At 43.0% G+C, this 17572-nt stretch overlaps 2 protein-coding genes across 2 annotated transcripts in view; one reads left to right on the top strand and one right to left on the bottom strand.

Annotated features, from left to right (window-relative positions):
• Positions 1-695: 695 nt before the first annotated feature.
• The window catches only part of LOC118936347, a 21969-nt gene continuing 5092 nt past the window's right edge, over positions 696-17572 (top strand). Inside the window, exons 1-6 of the mRNA XM_036975462.1 lie at positions 696-1101; positions 1556-1936; positions 3114-3210; positions 10657-10848; positions 17007-17154; positions 17338-17437. Of these exons, the coding sequence (XP_036831357.1) occupies positions 1640-1936; positions 3114-3210; positions 10657-10848; positions 17007-17154; positions 17338-17437 (834 nt within the window). The 5' untranslated portion in view covers positions 696-1101; positions 1556-1639. The remainder of the gene's footprint in view (positions 1102-1555; positions 1937-3113; positions 3211-10656; positions 10849-17006; positions 17155-17337; positions 17438-17572) is intronic.
• Positions 11203-12276, bottom strand: gpr31 (G protein-coupled receptor 31). The gene is given in 5 exon segments (XM_036975793.1): positions 11203-11646; positions 11649-11984; positions 11987-12016; positions 12019-12063; positions 12066-12276. Coding segments are annotated over 5 exon segments (981 nt in total). The 5' UTR covers positions 12196-12276; the 3' UTR covers positions 11203-11206.

Here is a 17572-nt window from a genome sequence, read left to right as displayed (position 1 = left end):
GATTTGTATTCTAATCAATAATGTTGTGTCACTCTGTATGTACAGCCACACCTCAAAACCCCTATTAGAAATCAAAGACAGAGGTAGTGACATGTTTTAGTGCAAAAATCAATAGGTTAATGCAATAAATTAAAGTAGATTTAAATGTTTCAGATGTTTTGTTTCAGAGCATTTCATTTTGATAACAAATTATCTGTGTACACTAGTTTTGTCTAAAATCGATATTGGTGGTTAATTATCAGCTAATAGAGACCAATGTCCTCTTTTACAAACAGAACTTTACCAAACAACCTACTTATGTAATTGAGTAATTCACTGAATCGCCTCATTTCAGGTACTTGATATTCTTTTTGCAAGAATTACTGAAACGGCTTCCCTCATTCATTCATTTTGCCTCAGATATGAAAGACAGGGAAGGTGAACCGAGAGGGGTAATTATAGGTATATAATGATACCATACTATTAGTTGTAGGAATTGTATTTCACATTCGGCCTATTCTCCCTCTCTCTCTCTGGCAAACCTGTTCTTCCTCGTTGAGGCTTCATTTTGGGTACACGTCACCTCGGCGGGAAGTGGGAACGACATTACATGGCTGGATGACAGATAGATACATCAATATTTTTGACTGCATCTGCATGTTTAAAAAAAACTATTGTTGTTGGCCAATAGCCAATGTCAGATAGCCTACCTTATTTGGCCATCTTAGAAGAATTCATATCAGAAAAAAACTTCTGAAACTTTTACCGCCGAAAGTGCCATTGTTTGGCGCCATAGTACACGATTCATTCAACCGTTACTCCTTAAATGTGCAATACAGTTCTTGACTATATGCTTCTAGAGACAATGTATGCCTAGCCCTCCATAGCCATTAGCCTACAATCACTCTACATTACTATTGTATACGACCTTTTCAACGAATGAGTAATTCGTTCATTTAATGGTAGGCTAAACAAAACAACTCATATTTTCTCTCCTTGGAGGTTGATGTTTACAGTAACAGTAACCACTGGCGACGGATAAAACATGAGTGTAGCTTACTCTTGGGAGAGACACGCCAAAGCGAAGGGAACTATGTCTTTTTATTTGATTTAAAGAAAAAGGTACGTTTTTACCCTACTATAATAAAATTGAATTGCTGTTTCATGGACAACTCAACATTTTTTTTTTAAAGTTAGAAACAAACTTAGCTGTTTTGTTGTTGATAAAGGTCTATCTATAATGCACATATAATGTAAGATATTGTGCAAAACCTCACATGTGAGCTATTCAAGTAAAACATTTCGGGTAATGTGGGGTAAATATCCCCCCTGGATTCACCTGGTCAGTCTGGGTCATGGAAAGAGCAGGTTTTCCTAATATTTAGTTCACTCCGTGTATAAAAAGTTGTAGCTGTAACTTAATTCGATTTATATCACGTTTTCTAAATGAAAAAAAAAAAACATTAGCTCAACTTAAATAAGAATCCTTTTGTTAGAATGACTTAAAAAATGTAGAGTAAGTTATCCCATATTACCCTATTACAACCTTCCCTACATTTCTCTTTCCAACTTGCAGAGACCAGACATTACTCAAAAACATGCCATTGTTAACAGAAGGTGATAATCAAGAGTATTTCATGAAGCATCTCTGAATGTAATAATGTCAGCTGAAATCCCCATGGACAACAATAGCCTGAGAACATGGTCATCAGGTGGATCGTTTGAGCCAGAGGCAGACCTGGGCCAGGTACAACGACAGGAGCCACATAACACTGGAACACATGACATGGATAACCAGAGGACCCACCTGAACCCTCATGCAGCTGAGCTAGGCTCTAGTCCCCTGTCTCCATCCCATTCACTGAGCCATGATGCTGTTCTTATAGAAAACCCACAGGAGGATGCCTCATCATTACAAACTACACGACAACTAATGCTACAGAGAGCTCTCCAGCAGGTCAGTAGTGTATTCACACCATACAGCGTAGCCTACTATTGTAGACATTTGTTTCAAGTTTCGGTCTGAATTGCTTTTACTCACTGATTTGATGCATGCACTCTTGCTTACCAGTAGGTGGCAGTAACATACCAATTTGCAGTTGTGTTCAAAACTACTTGAATTGAGGGTATTTTACCCACTTAAACCCATTTTACTTGCTGCACTCTAGATGAAGCAGCATTATTGATCAATGTGTACATGTAGCACAGCAACCTTCATTCACATTGGCACTCTCATGTGAACTGCTTCCCTGTGCTGTTGGCTATCATTTTAATATAGCACTAATCATACAAATAATCACACACATACACTGTCAATGCTGCTGTACTATTCAACTGTTCAACCAAGATCACTATTTACTTTATGAACCTACTTATAAATAACAGTCATATTTGACAGCACATTAAATTACATTTTAGTAATTTAGCAGACTCTCTTATACAGAGCGACTTACAGGAGCAATTAAGGTTAAGTGCCTTGCTCAAGTGCACATTGACAGAGTTTTCACCTCTTCGGCTCAGGGATTCGAACCAGCAACTTTTCAGTTACTGGTCCAACCCCCTTAAACGCTAGGCTACCTGACACCCTCATCATTTATACTGTATATCCTATGTGTACATATTCTACCACAACCAGTTGTATTACTATTTATAAACTGGGTGGTTCGAGCCCTGAATGCTGATTGGCTGACAGCCGCGGTATATCAGACGTATACCACGGGTATGACAAAACATTTATTTTTACTGCTCTAATTACGTTGGTAACCAGTTTATAATAGCAATAAGGCACCTCGGAGGTTTGTGGTAGGCTTCCTGACACCCTCATCATTTATACTGTATATCCTATGTGTACATATTCTACCACAACCAGTTGTATTACCATTTATAAACTGGGTGGTTCGAGCCCTGAATGCTGATTGGCTGACAGCCACGGTATATCAGACGTATACCATGGGTATTTTTACTGCTTTAATTACATTGGTAATGAGTTTTTAACAGCAATAAGGCACCTCATGCTGTATCCTGTGCATGTGATGATTAAACGTTAATTTATGTTGTGGTATAACATAGTGATGGTGAAGCTGTCAACAGACCCTGCTGTGTGTTGAGTGTTGTCTATGTCTGCATCGGTGCAGGGCCCAGGGCAACAGGAGCAGCTAATTCAACAGCAGGTGGAGCAGCTACACAGAATTATACAGGAGCAGAGCAGACTCCTCTCCCTCATGGGGCCAGGTGGGTACTGACTGACTGAGCTCAACGTACAACAACCACCATCAAATAGCAAATACAAATTCATTCAGTGGAAAGGCATGAAATATGTTTACAAAGTAGTATTTTGTTAGAAAATGCAAAGTTAATTTAGTCCATTTAACTGTATTTGATGATCTTGAAAATAGATTTAGTCCAAAGGGACTTTCCAAAGTGTTGATAGTTTAGAGATTATCATTTGTTTTTGAGGTTACTAAGAAGATCATGTCAGCTCCAAGGCAGTGATTGCTTAAGATTTGTCCAGTACACAGAGGCTATAACAAAATGAATGCTCTGTTGGGTAATTTAAGAAACTACATGGAATTTCATCTTGTAGCAGCACTAATCTTTTCAGGCTAAACAGGTTTTTCTGAACTAATGAACAGCCACAGGTGTGTATAAGGACCGTGCCATAATCTCCAGTGATAAATCAGAGACCTGTATAAAGCACATAAAGCTGCTATCCATTCATGTCCACTTACATTTACTTTCTTCAAAAAGCACTTTACACAAAAGACCCAATGAGGTTAAAGTGCAATGTACCATGACATTTAGCTGCGTTTTCACTTTACCCTTGTTTTCACCCTGAAAAAGCCAGTGGGAAATGACTTATAGGCCTAGTGCAGTCAAAAACAGGATTTTCCTGTGTTTTATATATATTTCCACACTATGAGGTTGGAATAGTACTGTGGAATTGTGCAAATTATGATATAATGCCCTTTTAGTGTAAGAGTTGTTTGAAAATAATTTCAGCCTGTTTTGGTGTGATGGAGTTTTGGCCTGCCTGGTAACAAACCTCTCTACCAATAACAGCTAGTTTTCAATTTTCCACTCCCCACTCTATACGCTTCAATATGAGGTCCTAAACCTAGCATGAAAGTGCATCCTTGTAGCTGTGTGGGCTAATATTGTCAGAATGTTTGTCTTGGGGTAAGTTGAGTGTGTTTTCATCCCAGGCGTAATGCATTATCACTGGGATATGAGGTAACAACAGGGCCTGGCCTATGTTAAAAGTGTCAATAAAGGTACAAAGTGTTGAGGGCATAGAGTTAGTTGTTAAGCCTGTGTTAAAACATTCTTAAAATATTTAAAAGACAAAAAAAGCGATTGTGATTGTGTTAAATTGTGTTTGGGGAAATAAAGATAGACATGGTTTTAAAAAGGTAGTGGTAACATTTCATTCAGTACAGAAGTTTGTAGTTGGCTTAACTTATCCCAAAATACCACTTTTTTTTGGACAAGCAATGTTTTCAAAACTAATGTTTACATGAAATCTGATTATTTTCAGGGATACACAACATCCTGAAATATACAGTGGGGCAAAAAAGTATTTAGTCAGCCACCAATTGTGCAAGTTCTCCCGCTTAAAAAGATGAGAGAGGCCTGTAATTTTCACCATAGGTACACTTCAACTATGACAGACAAATTTAGAAAAAAAATCCAGAAAATCACATTGAATTTATTTGCAAATTATGGTGGAAAATAAGTTTTTGGTCAATAACAAAAGTTTATCTCAATACTTTGTTATATACCCTTTGTTGGCAATGACAGAGGTCAAACGTTTTCTGTAAGTCTTCACAAGGTTTTCACACACTGTTGCTGGTATTTTGGCCCATTCCTCCATGCAGATCTCCTCTAGAGCAGTGATGTTTTGGGGCTGTTGCTGGGCAACACGGACTTTCAACTCCCTCCAAAGATTTTCTATGGGGTTGAGATCTGGAGACTGGCTAGGCCACTCCAGGACCTTGAAATGCTTCTTACGAAGCCACTCCTTCGTTGCCCGGGCGGTGTGTTTGGGATCATTGTCATGCTGAAAGACCCAGCCACGTTTCATCTTCAATGCCCTTGCTGATGGAAGGAGGTTTTCACTCAAAATCTTACGATACATGGCCCCATTCATTCTTTCCTTTACACGGATCAGTCGTCCTGGTCCCTTTGCAGAAAAACAGCCCCAAAACATGATGTTTCCACCCCCATGCTTCACAGTAGGTATGGTGTTCTTTGGATACAACTCTGCATTCTTTGTCCTCCAAGCACGACGAGTTGAGTTTTTAACAAAAAGTTATATTTCATCTGACTATATGACATTCTCCCAATCTTCTTCTGGATCATCCAAATGCTCTCTAGCAAACTTCAGACGGGCCTGGACATGTACTGGCTTAAGCAGGGGGACTCGTCTGGCACTGCAGGATTTGAGTCCCTGGCGGCGTAGCCTACTGATGGTAGGCTTTGTTACTTTGGTCCCAGCTCTCTGCAGGTCATTCACTAGGTCCCCCCGTGTGGTTCTGGGATTTTTGCTCACCGTTCTTGTGATAATTTTGACCCCACGGGGTGAGATCTTGCATGGAGCCCCAGATCGAGGGAGATTATCAATGGTCTTGTATGTCTTCTATTTCCTAATAATTGCTCCCAAAGTTGATTTCTTCAAACCAAGCTGCTTACCTATTGCAGATTCAGTCTTCCCAGCCTGGTGCAGGTCTACAATTTTGTTTCTGGTGTCCTTGGTCTTGGCCATAGTGGAGTTTGGAGTGTGACTGTTTGAGGTTGTGGACAGGTGTCTTTTAAACTGATAACAAGTTCAAACAGGTGCCCATAATACAGGTAACGAGTGGAGGACAGAGGAGCCTCTTAAAGAATAAGTTACAGGTCTGTGAGAGCCAGAAATCTTGCTTGTTTGTAGGTGACCAAATACTTATTTTCCACCATAATTTGCAAATAAATTCATAAAAAATCCTACAATGTGATTTTCTGGATTTTTTTTCTCATTTTGTCTGTCATAGTTGAAGTGTACCTATGATGAAACAGGCCTCTCATCTTTTTAAGTGGGAGAACTTGCACAATTGGTGGCTGACTAAATACTTTTTTACCCCACTGTATTTATAAAACCCTGTTCTAACTGTGTGTGCAATTTGGTGACTATCAACGATCGATGGAGAGCACAGTCAAGAAGGCGATGCTGGCCCTTCGGTTCAAAATCAACATGAAGAGCATGGCCTTACAGACCAGCTTGTTCTCACTTAGGCTTAGTCCATGCTGGAAGTGATAGGCTTTGGCTGGCAAGCATATCACCAGCAGAAGATCTGCCACCACAATATTGAAGAGGAAGATGTAGAGCACTGACAGGTTGAGAGGCAAGGCCAGAGTGAATTCCACCATCATCACTTTAGAGAAGACTTTGTATATCATCTGATTCCCCACGTTGCAGTGATCGACCTCAGTGTTTGAGGATGTGTTCTGAAGATGGACGGCATCCATTGTACTTCAGCCGGAATTACAGAACTCTGCAAGACCAGCCTATTATTCCCCTTTTGAATAAAGATAAATAATGTTTATCTTTCTGTGTCCTCCAGAAGAGCATGAATAAAAAATTTAAGGAATCTACATGCAAACTCTTGGTTTTGTCTCATATTCACAGGAACAGAAAATCAGGTGGTGTGGCTTGAGGGCTTATCTATACGAACAGAAGTGTGCATGAATCTTTATCTTGGGTTGATCTAAAAACAATGTTGACATGGCAAGCCTCATAACGACCATAGACATTGTGACAGGCTGGCCGATACCTTGTCATCTAAAAGGCATAAAAGAGGAACTGGGAAAAAAGTTTAAAAAAAAACTGCAGACTAACAAATGAAACACACATGGCTGGTGGCTAAGACAAATGTCTCTTCCACACAGTCAGGAAACACACCTTGTTAAGAAAATACAGGAGCTGATTACACGTTGAAGGCCGCAGTGCTGATAAGCCCCTCCCACCAAATTAGGCAATACAATGAGCAATGCACTACAACAGGACATGTTTGGAGATGATTAGAAGCGCAGGTTATGGATTAAATAAATCAATGCAGAAAAAAAACACTGCATCACAATAATTTATAGTTTAAAATGGCAATAAATACTTTGAATCCATATATTTAACAATAGTCATTTAGTCCATAGTGAAGGCTCTCCTTCACACATAGTGTAACGGTTTTCTGTATGAGAAGGAGAGTCGGACCAAAATGCGGCGTGTCTATTGCAATCCATGTTTAATGAAATAACACACTAAACACAAACACTACCAAAACAATAAACTTAACAAAACCCGAAACAGCCTATACTTGTGTATCCTAACACAGAACAATGACATCAGGACACTAAGGACAATCACCCACGACAAACTCAAAGAATATGGCTGCCTAAATATGGTTCCCAATCAGAGACAACGATAAACACCTGCCTCTGATTGAGAACCACTTCAGACAGCCATAGACTTAGCTAGAACACCCCACTAGCTACAATCCCCATACAAACACACCACATACAAAAACCCATGCCACACCCTGGCCTGACCAAATAAATAAAGATAAACACAAAATACTTTGACCAGGGTGTGACAGAACCCCCCCCCTAAGGTGCGGACTCCCGAACGCACCTCAAAACAATAGGGAGGGTCCGGGTGGGCGTCTGTCCATGGTGGCGGCTCCGGCGCGGGACGTGGACCCCACTCAATCAATGTCTTAGTCCCTTCTCCTCGCGTCCCTGGATAGTCCACCCTCGCCGCCGACCATGGCCTAGTAGTCCTCACCCAGAACCCCACTGGACTGAGGAGCAGATCGGGACTGAGGGGCAGCTCGGGACTGAGGCAGCTCGGGACTGAGGGGAAGCTCAGGAGTGAGAGGAAGCTCAGGAGTGAGAGGAAGCTCAGGAGTGAGAGGAAGCTCAGGCAGGTTGACAAATCTACCAGATCCTGGCTGGCTGGCAGATCCTGGTCGACTGGCAGATCTGGAAGAGTCTGGTCGACTGGCAGATCTGGAAGAGTCTGGTCGACTGGCAGATCTGGAAGAGTCTGGTCGACTGGCAGATCTGGGAGAGTCTGGTCGACTGGCAGATCTGGGAGAGTCTGGTCGACTGGCAGATCTGGGAGAATCTGGTCGACTGGCGGATCTGGGAGAATCTGGACGACTGGCAGATCTGGGAGAGTCTGGACGACTGGCAGATCTGGAAGAGTCTGGTCGACTGGCAGATCTGGAAGAGTCTGGACGACTGGCAGATCTGGAAGAGTCTGGTCGACACAGACTGGCTGCTCTGGCTGCTCCTTGCTGACTGGCAGCTCTGGCTGCTCCATGCTGGCAGACTGCTCTGGCTGCTCCATGCTGACTGGCAGCTCTGGCTGCTCCATGCTGACTGGCGGCCCTGGCTGCTCTGGCTGCTCCATGCTGACTGGCGGCCCTGGCTGCTCTGGCTGCTCCATGCTGACTGGCGGCCCTGGCTGCTCCATGCTGACTGGCGGCCCTGGCTGCTCCATGCTGACTGGCGGCCCTGGCTGCTCCATGCTATCTGGCAGCTCTGGCGGCTCCTTGCAGACTGGCAGCTCTGGCGGCTCCTTGCAGGCTGGCAGCTTTGGTGGCATCCTGCAGACATGCAGCTCTGGCGGCTCCTTGCAGACTGGCAGCTCCTTGCAGACTGGCAGCTCTATGCAGACTGGCAGCTCCTTGCAGACTGGCAGCTCCTTGCTAACTGGCAGCTCTATGCTAACTGGCAGCTCTATGCTAACTGGCAGCTCTATGCTAACTGGCAGCTCTATGCTAACTGGCAGCTCTATGCTAACTGGCAGCTCTATGCTAACTGGCAGCTCTATGCTAACTGGCAGTTCTGAACAGGCGGGAGACTCCGGCAGCGCTGTAGAGAAGGAAGGCTCTAACAGCGCTAAACAGGCGGGAGACTCCGACAGCGCTGGAGAGGAGGAGGGCTCCGACAGCGCTGGACAGGCGAGGCGCACTGTAGGCCTGATGCGTGGTGCTGGCACTGGTGGTACTGGGCCGAGGACACGCACAGGAAGCCTGGTGCGGGGAGCTGCTACCGGAGGGCTGGGGTGTGGAGGTGGCACAGGATGGGTTAGACCGTGAAGGCGTACTGGAGATCTTGAGAGCGGTGCTGGCACAGGACGTGCAAGGCTAGGGAGGTGCACAGGAGGCCTGGTACGTGAGACTGGCACCATCTTCACCAGCCGACTAACACGCACCTCAGGACGAGTATGGAGCGCTGACCCAGGTGCCATCAAATCCCCGACACGCTCCGTCGGGCGAATTCCATGTTTAAAACACCAACACAGCAACTCCCTCATTTCTCTCTCCTCCAATTTCCCCATTAACTCCTTCACAGTCTCTGTTTCGCTCACCTCCAACACCGGCTCTGGTTCTGGTCTCCTCCTTGGCTCCTCACGATAAACAGGGAGAGTTGGCTCAGGTCTGGCTCCTGACTCTGCCACACTCTCCCTGAGCCCCCCCCCAAGAAATTTTTGGGGCTGACTATGGGGCCTCCGTCCGCGCCGCCTTGCTTGCTTCGCAAACTCCATTCTCCTATATCCTTCCGCGCACTGCTCCATCGAATCCCAGGCGGGCTCCGGCACTCTCCCTGGGTCGACCGCCCACCTGTCTATCTCCTCCCAAGAAGTATAGTCCATACTGTACTCCACTTTGGGCTGTTCCTGCCTGTTGACACGCTGCTTGGTCCGTTGGTGGTGGGTGATTCTGTAACGGTTTTCTGTATGAGAAGGAGAGTCGGACCAAAATGCGGCGTGTCTATTGCAATCCATGTTTAATGAAATAACACACTAAACACAAACACTACCAAAACAATAAACTTAACAAAACCCGAAACAGCCTATACTTGTGTATCCTAACACAGAACAATGACATCAGGACACTAAGGACAATCACCCACGACAAACTCAAAGAATATGGCTGCCTAAATATGGTTCCCAATCAGAGACAACGATAAACACCTGCCTCTGATTGAGAACCACTTCAGACAGCCATAGACTTAGCTAGAACACCCCACTAGCTACAATCCCCATACAAACACACCACATACAAAAACCCATGCCACACCCTGGCCTGACCAAATAAATAAAGATAAACACAAAATACTTTGACCAGGGTGTGACACATAGTTTCTAAGGAAACGTGATTATCCGATGAAATGACCAATGTAGATATTAAATAAAAATAGCAGATGTCAATGCCCTGCCTTAAACTGTCAAGGAACGTAACCTAAAGATTTCATTTAAGTGCATTTACTTAGAGTTAAAGGCACAGGGCCAAGTTACAAAAAAATACATTTTGTGAGATAAGTTACCTATTTCATTCCAAAGTCAAAAGCAATACAAGCAATAATCTATTTTTATTCATAATTGTTTATTAAATGATCTTTATTTACATTATTGAAGTATTGTTTTATAACATGCAATGTTTTCCAGTTATATTTAGTGAAAGGCCTTGACAATGAATGTTTTTAATAATTTTTTACATAAAGAAAAATTGCTGTGTTGACTAGAGGATCTCTTGGGCGATGCTTCCTTGTAACAACAAGACCTAGTATTTTCCTCGGTCTCTTAGGAATTTAACCTTTTAAATCCTCCACCTAAAGTTCCTCTCTGTTTCTCATCGGCAGGACTGCTGTTATCCCCCTCTCTCTCTGCCCAGTGGCTGGGCCTGATGCCTGCTCTGGCTGCTGGAGTGGATACCTCTGGTCTCTCTGCCAATCCACAGAGGTCCAATCCGAGATCAAACGTTTACGCTTCACCTCCCTCAGGAGATGGATGGCTGCCTAAGACGGGTCCTGTTCTGACACATTCCCTCCATGGTAAGAAGTATGGATGACCACGTCGTGGTCTGTTTTTGTTGTAACTACTGCAGTATATGGTATGATAACAGAAGCTCATAAAATATTTTGATCAACTTCCAATAATAAAATCATAAAGGAGGGAAGAAATAATACTCTCCACTATATAAAAAAGTATAAGCATTGGCCTCATCAAGAGTAGTAGTAGTACTGTAGTAACAAATAAATAAACATAACTTAAGAGGAATATTTATTTGATCCAGACAATTAGCAACAACAGAGTCATTATGAGTGGTTTAACTTGATGACATCACTGGTTAAAGAAACCAGATGACGACATATGACGATAACAGAAGCAAGTAGTGAATCATAGTCTTGTTTAGCAAACTAACATAAATGTTTCAGGATGAGAACAAACAGTCTTAATGCAGTCATAAAACAGTAATTCATTTCCTATTTTTTTATAGGTATTTAACCTACTATGCTGCGTTACATTGTTGCTGCGTTTTGAATTTGAGTTGTTTCCTGACGAGTTTGTGCTTTCACCTATTTTTAGACAGGGGCAATAAGTTGTCAGGTCGAGGCTTTTGAACTTAGTGCTGCTTAAGCAGTACACAATTGGGTCCACTAGACAATCCATGTAGGATAAAACCATGAGACCGTCAAAGACAGCTATATCTTCTGCTCTGGGTAAATTCTCAACTCTCACAATCAACAGAACCATTGTAGCTATGGTACAAGGCAGGAAATAGAAAGAGAAGACCAGGACAACTGAGGTGACCAGAAACACTGCTCGACACTGCTTGGTCCTATCCCCTGCTTCTTTTTGAGTGTGTTGACATTGTGGACCGTGCATTAGACCAACAGAAAGAAAGGGAGGAGAATCTGGGCGAAAAACACAACCTCTCTCAAAGTGTCAGTAACGTCCTCGACCAGAGTGTCATTTTTACACACATAACTGTTACAGCACTCAAAGGTCTTCAGCATGGCTAGGATATTCAGGGGGAACAGCAGTAGCCAGACGATGACAGAGATATGAGGAGACTTTTTAAAGACCTTAAGGAAGTAATTTTTCCCAGGATGAACTACATTAAAGTAAGGATCAACTGAAATCCCAGTCAGGAAGGCGATACTGGCACCTCAGTTCAGAAACAGTAAGTTCCACCCTCTGTACTCCGCCACTCCCCTTTATGTTGTTGCTGTTAGATTTCCAGAACTTAATTTTGAATATAAAAGATAAAGCACTGAGAGGTTGAGCTGTAGAGCCAGGAAGAATTTCACAATCATCACAGAGGGGTAGAAATAACACAGTGGTAGGTTCTCTGCTGTGCAGTTCTTACTCGGCTGATCGTCATCCACAGTAGGCATTGTCAAAAGCGGTCCTCTTTACAGTCAGACTGTCAGAAGAAGGAACAGTCCTCCTGTCACGTTCGTTTAGAGATGGATTGGACCGAGGTGCAGCGTGGTAAGCGTACATTTTACTTTTATTTAAATGACACCGAAAACACCAACAAAATACAACAACGAACGTAAAGCTACATGCAGTGCAGAAAGCAACTATACATAGACAAGATCCCACAAACTAAAGGTGGAAAAAAGGCTGCCTAAGTATGATCCCCAATCAGAGACAACAATAGACAGCTGATTGGGAACCATACCCGGCCAACAAAGGCCGCTGGAGGCTCAGGACTGCAGACCGTCGCTGGAGACTCCGGGCCATGGGTCGTCACTGGAGGCTCCGGCCATGGATCATCACTGGAGGCTCCGGCCATGGATCATCACTGGAGGCTTCGGGCCATGGATCATCACTGGAAGCTTCGTGCGTGGAGCAGGCACAGGACGTACCAGGCTGGAGACACGCACTAGAGACCGGGTGCATGGAGCTGGCACAGGATATACTGGACCGTGGAGACGCAATGGAGGTCTGGAGCGTAGTACTGACACAACCCGTCTTGGCTGGATGCTCACTTTAGCCAGGCAAGTGCGGGGCGCTGGCACAGGACGCACTGGGCTGTGAAGGCGCACTGGAGACAGAACCGGCACACATTGTACTGGAACGGTGACCAGATGCGTAAAAATGGTGCATATGACACCGGACTGGTGTCACGCTCCTCAGCACGCCTGCTCTGCAGCGCTCTCAACACCAACACCTCTCTCCGGAATCTTTCGTCGAGTTCCCAACTCGACTCCCTGACTGGCTCTGGTTCACCCCTCGATTCTGCTGACCACTCCGTGCGCCCCCCCCCCCCCCCCAAAAAAAAAAATGTTTTGGGGCTGCCTCTCGGGCTTCTGTCGTGGTTGCGAACCCCGGAGTCATCGTTGATGCTCCTTCGCTGCCTCCGCCTGCTTCCATGGCAGGATCTTGTCCTCTGTCATAACCTTCTCCCATGTCCATGATGTCCACCACTCCCTTTAAAGATTTATTTACATGAAAGCAGGTCTGTTTGACGGTAGCCAAGCTAAGCTCCTAATTAATGTGTAGACTTGGATGAAACTGAAGGACTGTACTTCAGTCTGGAAGTAATTCACCCCAGCAGAGCATGTGTATAGATAGACGAATAGATAAGCAGCTGTTCCCATGAGAGATTGAGGACATATTGCAAAACATTGCATAAACTCACAAATTTAAAAAACTAACATACAGTTGAAGTCGGAAGTTAACATACACGTAGGTTGTAGTCATTAAAACTTGTTTTTCAACCACTCTGTAACGGCTGTTGTTGATGGAAGAAGGTGAGGACCAAGGTGCAGCGTGGGATGTGTCCATATTTATTAAATGAAAACGGAAATAACAAAAATAACAAAGAAAACGACCGAAAACAGTTCTGGCTGGTGCAGACACACAACAGAAAACAGAAAATAATTACCCACGAAACACAATAGAAAACAGGCTCCCTAAATATGGTTCTCAATCAGGGACAATGATTGACAGCTGCCTCTGATTGAGAACCATACCAGGCCAAACACAGAAATAGCAAATCATAGAAAAACGAACATAGACAACCCACCCAACTCACGCCCTGACCATACTAAAACAAAGACATAACAAAAGAACTAAGGTCAGAACGTGACACACTCCACAAATTTCTTGTCGGTTAGGGCATTCGCTTTGTGCATGACTCAAGTAATGTTTCCAACAATTGTTTACAGACAGATTATTTCACTTATAGTTCACTGTATCACAATTCCATGGTGTCAGAAGTTTACATACACTAAATTGACTGTGCCTTTAAACAGCTTGGAAAATTACAGGAAAATTATGTCATGGCTTTAGAAGCTTCTGATAGGCTAATTGACAGAATTTGAGTCAATTGGAGGTGTACCTCCGATGTATTTCAAGGCCTACCTTCAAACTCAGTGCCTCTTTACCTGACATCATGGGAAAATCAAACGAAATCAGCCAAGACCTCAGAAAAAATATTGTAGACCTCCACAAGTTTGGTTCTTCCTTGGGAGCAATTTCCAAACGCCTGAAGGGACCACATTCATCTGTACAAACAATAGTGCGCAAGTAAAACACCATGGGACCACGCAGCCGTCATACTGCTCGGTAGGGAGACGCGTTCTGTCTCCTAGAGATGAACGTACTTTGGTGCAAATAGTGTGAATCAATGACAACAACAGCAAAGGACGTTGTTAAGATGTTGGAGGAACAGGTACAAAAGTATCTATATCCACAGTAAAATGAGTCCTACATCGACATAACCTGAAAGGCCGCTCAGCAAGGAAGAAGCCACTGCTCCAAAACCGCCATAAAACAATGCCAGACTACGGTTTGCAACTGCACATGGGGACAAAGATTGTACTTTTTGGAGAAATGTCCTCTGGTCTGATGAAACAAAAATATAACTATTTGTCCATAATGACCTTCGTTATATTTGGAGGAAAAAGGGGGAGGCTTGCAAGCTGAAGAACACCATCCCAACTGTGAAGCACGGGGGTGGCAGCATCATGTTGTGGGGGTGCTTTGCTGCAGGAGGGACTGGTGCACTTCACAAAATAGATGGCATCATGAAGAGGAACATTATGTGGGTATATTGATGGGTCTTCCAGTGGACAATGACCCCAAGCATACTTCCAAAGTTGTGGGAAAATGGCTTAAAGTTAAACAATTTAACAGCAATGCTACCAAATACTAATTGATGTATGTAAACTTCTGACCCACTGGGAATGTGATGAAAGAAATAAAAGCTGAAATAATTCTCTGTCACGACTTCCGCCGAAGCCGGCTCCTCTCCTTGTTCGGGCGGCGTTCGGCGTCACCAGCTTTCTAGCAATCGCCGCTCCATTTTTCATGTATCCATTTGTTTTGTCTTGTTCCCTTCACATTTGGTTTTCATTCCCCAATCAATCCATATGTATTTATTCCTCTGTTTCCCATCATGTCTTTGTGTAAGATTGTTTGTGTTACGTGTATTTTGGAATTGTGGATATTGTTACGCGCATTACTTTTTGTCTATGTTCCGTGTTTGGGCACATTTTATGTTACTTTGTGCTGTCATTTTGGACCGGAATAAAAAGTGCGCCTGTTCATTACACTCTGCATGCACCTGACTTCGCCTCCAATACACACTCCTAACATTCTCTCTACCATTATTCTGACATTTCACATTGTTAAAATAAAGTGGTGATCCTAATTGACCTAAGACAGGGAAATTTTACTAGGATTAAATGTCAGGAATTGTGAAAAACTGAGTTTAAATGTATTTGGCTAAGGTGTATGTAAACTTCCGACTTCCAACTTCCGACTAACTGTATCTGTGTATGAGAAGTGGCCTTTTTTCTATGCTACATACTGTATATCCTTCTAACTCCCTGTGGAATTCCTATATGGAGTAAGTACATTAAGTGCAGGGACATGCTTCTAGTTGCACAACACCTCCAATGTAGTTGAGGTTGTCATAAATAACATGTTTGATTGATTAAACACACAGAGAGCTGAAATGTAAAGCTACAGGCGAGTTTTAGCTGGAAGTCGTAGAATATCTCAGAGGAGCTGGGAATGAGGCCAGCATCCCGGAGGCGCCTCTTCACTGTTGACATTGAGACTGGGGTTTTGCGGGTACTATTTAATGAAGCTGCCAATTGAGAACTTGTGAGGCATATTAATTTAATGGATAAAAATGTGCTTTTATTTAAAAAACAAGGACATTTCTAACTGACCCCTAACTTTTGAGCTGTGAGCTGGAGTTTGGCATGCTATTTTTGGCGTGTTATGTTTTGGGTGTGCAACCCACAAACCTTAAACTCTTTCTGCAGTTTAGTATTAGGTTCTAATTACCAGACAAAGAACTCGACGGACACTATGAAAGCTTAAACCAAGTTTTGTCTTCCCAAAGGATCGAACATCTGAATTGACAAAAATATATTCACACAAGCACTGATATTTAACCCTTTCTCCTATGCTGAGTCTCCTCCTACACATCTGAACAGCCATTACATCTCTGTTACTAGACAGAACCTTAGTGATATCTGTTCTTCCTCACTTGATCTGACCTGACCTCTACCCCAAAGTGCTCAGTATTCCCCAACTCACGGCTGTCATGGTGACTGGTACCAGACTGTGTCTGTCCTCCTCCCATAGGATCCCTGATGGCTAATGATAACATATCCTGACAGAATGTAAATGTTATACATTCCCCTCTCTCCCTCAGTGGCATGAATAAGTGCATTTCAAGAAATCAGAACCCAACAGTATCCAGTTTAGATAAGTCTGAGATGACAGACTGATTTTCCAGGGTATTTTTTTCAAAGCCAAATGAAGGACATTACCTATTTCAACCTATTCTAAGTGTTTCCGATCATATTGCAAATACATTATCAGTTGCTTTTCGATAGATCGTCATGATTATAGAAAAACAGGAGTAAATGATTAACTTATTTAAATATCCAGGAGGGTTTTGTCAAAACTGGATCCAGAGCTGGTTAACAGCAACTAGTCACAGAACTCCAGTATAATTATCACAACCCTTTAAAGTACGGAGGCATTTAGAATTGTTGCTTGGTTCTGTTTCTCTTCATTTTACACTGTAAAATGTATTTTGTTGAGTACATGAATCCTCATTTACATAACAATTTTACCCAGAAGTCAGTACTGAACTTTGTCCATCTTTTCTTTTTTATTAATACAGAATTTAAATTTAGTTGATATGTGATTCATCTTATCATGTGAATTATAGAGAGCATTCTTCCAAATAAAGATGGAAGAGAGCAGAGGAACCTCTCTCCTATCAAAGAGGAAGCTGCAGAGCAGGGGGAAGACAAAGAAGTCTGTACTGTCAGCCCATTTGGGACACGTAGACAGCCACCCAGAAGCCCAGAGGACAGGTACTGTAATGATATTTCTATTCAACATGTATCACCTTTCAAATCAAAAATCACATTTTATTGGTCACATACACATATTTTACTGTCAGCTAATGATAGTGAAGAATCCACAAGTGAGTTGTGGTCATTTGATATTCCATACCATTTTTTCTATACGTTAACTGACCTGTCACACTATTAAAGACCCATTAGGCCTGCTGTCAAAGAGAGAGAGAAAACATTTCAGGAATTTGTGGAGGAACAGCTGAAAGTTGATGAATATGCACAGCAAAACAACAAGCAGGTATGGAGTGCATAGAGGATTTGCATATGGCCTACTTTCAGAGTAGTTCATGCCCTGACCATTATACATAATCTATTCATTACACTTTGTAATCATGTCATCTAAAATAAGTTATCTACTGTATCTAAGCAGCTG

The sequence above is a fragment of the Oncorhynchus mykiss genome, chromosome 4, assembly GCF_013265735.2.
Source record: "Oncorhynchus mykiss isolate Arlee chromosome 4, USDA_OmykA_1.1, whole genome shotgun sequence".
Classification (NCBI taxonomy): domain Eukaryota; kingdom Metazoa; phylum Chordata; class Actinopteri; order Salmoniformes; family Salmonidae; genus Oncorhynchus; species Oncorhynchus mykiss.
This window is presented reverse-complemented; position numbering and strand designations above follow the sequence as displayed.